At 41.9% G+C, this 2,265-nt stretch overlaps 1 protein-coding gene across 1 annotated transcript; it reads right to left on the minus strand.

Annotated features, from left to right (window-relative positions):
• Positions 1-212: 212 nt before the first annotated feature.
• LOC108463882 (F-box protein At1g67340) lies at positions 213-1,984 on the minus strand. The gene is made up of 3 exons (XM_017763871.2): positions 1,531-1,984; positions 1,243-1,405; positions 213-1,148 (listed from the first exon to the last, which is right to left on the minus strand). The coding sequence occupies exons 1-3, from the start codon at positions 1,770-1,772 to the stop codon at positions 411-413; spliced, it is 1,143 nt and encodes a 380-aa protein (XP_017619360.1). The 5' UTR covers positions 1,773-1,984; the 3' UTR covers positions 213-410.
• Between the last annotated feature and the right edge of the window lie 281 nt (positions 1,985-2,265).

Raw genomic sequence — 2,265 nt, forward strand, 5'->3', positions numbered from 1 at the left:
CCTTTGTTAAGTGTTAACAATACTACTAAACTTCTCTTCCTTCAAATTACCATGTTTTAGCCAAGTAAATGCCCTATGCCTACAAGTAAAGAATGACAACTTAATTCCAATTTTCATAAGTTACATGGTAAATAAATCATTGGAATCTTAAACTGGCTTAATCATGCATTTAACTCAGCTTTGCTGTATAATTATCAAAAACACTGTCAAGGTTTTGATCAGACTGTATCTGTAGCTGTTTATATATGCTTAAGATAATAAAAGCAAATTTATCCAAAAAATATATATATATTAAAGGGAAAAAAACTGGCCTCTTTTTCTTTTTACATTTTAACCCCTTTTTTTTCATTTTTTTATATTGCCTTAAAACTGAAATATTACCCTGGCCGTTAACATCGCCGTAACCATTTTTAGCTTTCGCCAATGACTTCATCCATTCCGTCGCCACCAACACCTTCTTCGTCCAGCCACCGCTCGACCGGCGCGCACTCGGCTTTGTGGCGTAGTTTCCAATCGAGCGCCTGGCAAGCGCGTGAACAGTAATTCACGGCACCACAAACCGAACACCGGCGGAACTCGTGTTTTCTCGTCTCCGGCCTCCCACAACCAACGTGCGAGCATAGCCTCAAACCCGGGCCGGGAATCCCGTCCCGAGAGCCGAACCAATCCGTTAAGAACTTGTTCGCCGGGTGAGCCTCCGGTGCCGGTACATTGCATCCAAAATCACTCAGCAACGGGCATCCCGGCACGTTCGGATGACGGTTGGTCGGGTGGGGGATCGGGTGGGGGCTCCAGGTGAGCCAAGAGCACGTAGCGATATTTGAAACAGATGCTGATGATAAACCCGCCGCAAGCTCTCGGGCGTTGGCTTGGACGAGAAACCGACGACCCTCGGTGATGTTTTGTCGGACGCCGTACCCGTCCTGCAGGCAGTGACCGAGCTCACGCAAAGCATCTATGTGGCCAAGAAAAGCAGCCCGGGCGCACAAAGCCACACCGGCTCTAAGGTCCTTATCGTTCTTAGAGCCACCGCTGCCGTTGAACTGAATTACAGCTAAGGAGTAAAGCGCCGGCGCGTGAGAACTAATCGCCGCCTTAGCCATAAGAGAAGCCCCACTCCCTCGATTTTGCAAACAGTAGAACCGAATCTATTGCAAATCATAAAACAGTTCATTTGTTAGAGAATGTTAATATTCTTGAAAAGGAAATTCCAAGAATAAGTAAAGAAAAATAAAAACTAACCATGCCGAGGGTGTAACAAGCTTCAACATTCCCGGCATCGGCACAACACTTTAAGAATCTGTGAGCTGACTCCGACCAGTTTTCAGCTTTAATGGCTAACAATTTTGAAGAGGCTTTTGATAATACCAAAGGTTGAAGTGCAAAACTATTTAATCTCTTGCATCTGTTTCTCACACAACACACAAAAAAAAACCCAATAAATTCCTCAGAACATAAAATAAATAAAAAATCATATCTTTCCCGTCTTGAAACAAGAAACGGAAAAGAGCAGTGAAAAGATGCACGTACGTAATCAAAACGTTGATGAAATCGGAAGGGCAAGAGGCGGAAGAGCTAAGCTTGGAGAGTATAGAAATGACAAGATCATCGGGTAAAGCATCAAACAAATCACTGTTTCCGGCAATCACCGGCGAGAATCTTTGGCGTTTCCGGCAAGCCATATTATATCCGGTGAAATCTCTCCGTTTAACTACTATCTTATCAACACAAACATCGGCTCTAGGATAACAAAGACCTCTCCTTGTTCTCATTTCTCTCTATCCCTATAATCTAGAAATCTACCCTAAATATATCTACTTTATCTCAAAAATTTCTTATGTGTTGGTTGTTTCTCAGTTTTTATGTGCCTTAGCGGCGCAAGAGATACGATAAAATGGAGAGGAAATAGAAAAAGCAAACTGAGAAGGGAAAAGCACAAAACTAGGCCTTTAAAGGAAGAGAGAGCCAAAAAAACCAAGAACCCAACAAATAATATTATTATTAACAGTAAAACAGCTCGTGGGGACGGACGGACTTTCGTATGCTTAATTACATTTTTAACCCTACATAGTAATCGCTTTTACGGTCTTAATGCCGTTGACCCAGATCCCTCCGTTTTAAACAACGATGAATAAAATAGAGTCTGAGGGAAGGGAGCACTCATTTATCCTTTCTTCTTTTCTTTTCTTTTTTTTTTTTTTTCAGATGAAGTTGAAAGAAAAGTTTATAAATAAAACAGTAAAATGGATTTACCGTTTGATCTCT

Source organism: Gossypium arboreum, chromosome 3, assembly GCF_025698485.1.
Source record: "Gossypium arboreum isolate Shixiya-1 chromosome 3, ASM2569848v2, whole genome shotgun sequence".
NCBI lineage: Eukaryota > Viridiplantae > Streptophyta > Magnoliopsida > Malvales > Malvaceae > Gossypium > Gossypium arboreum.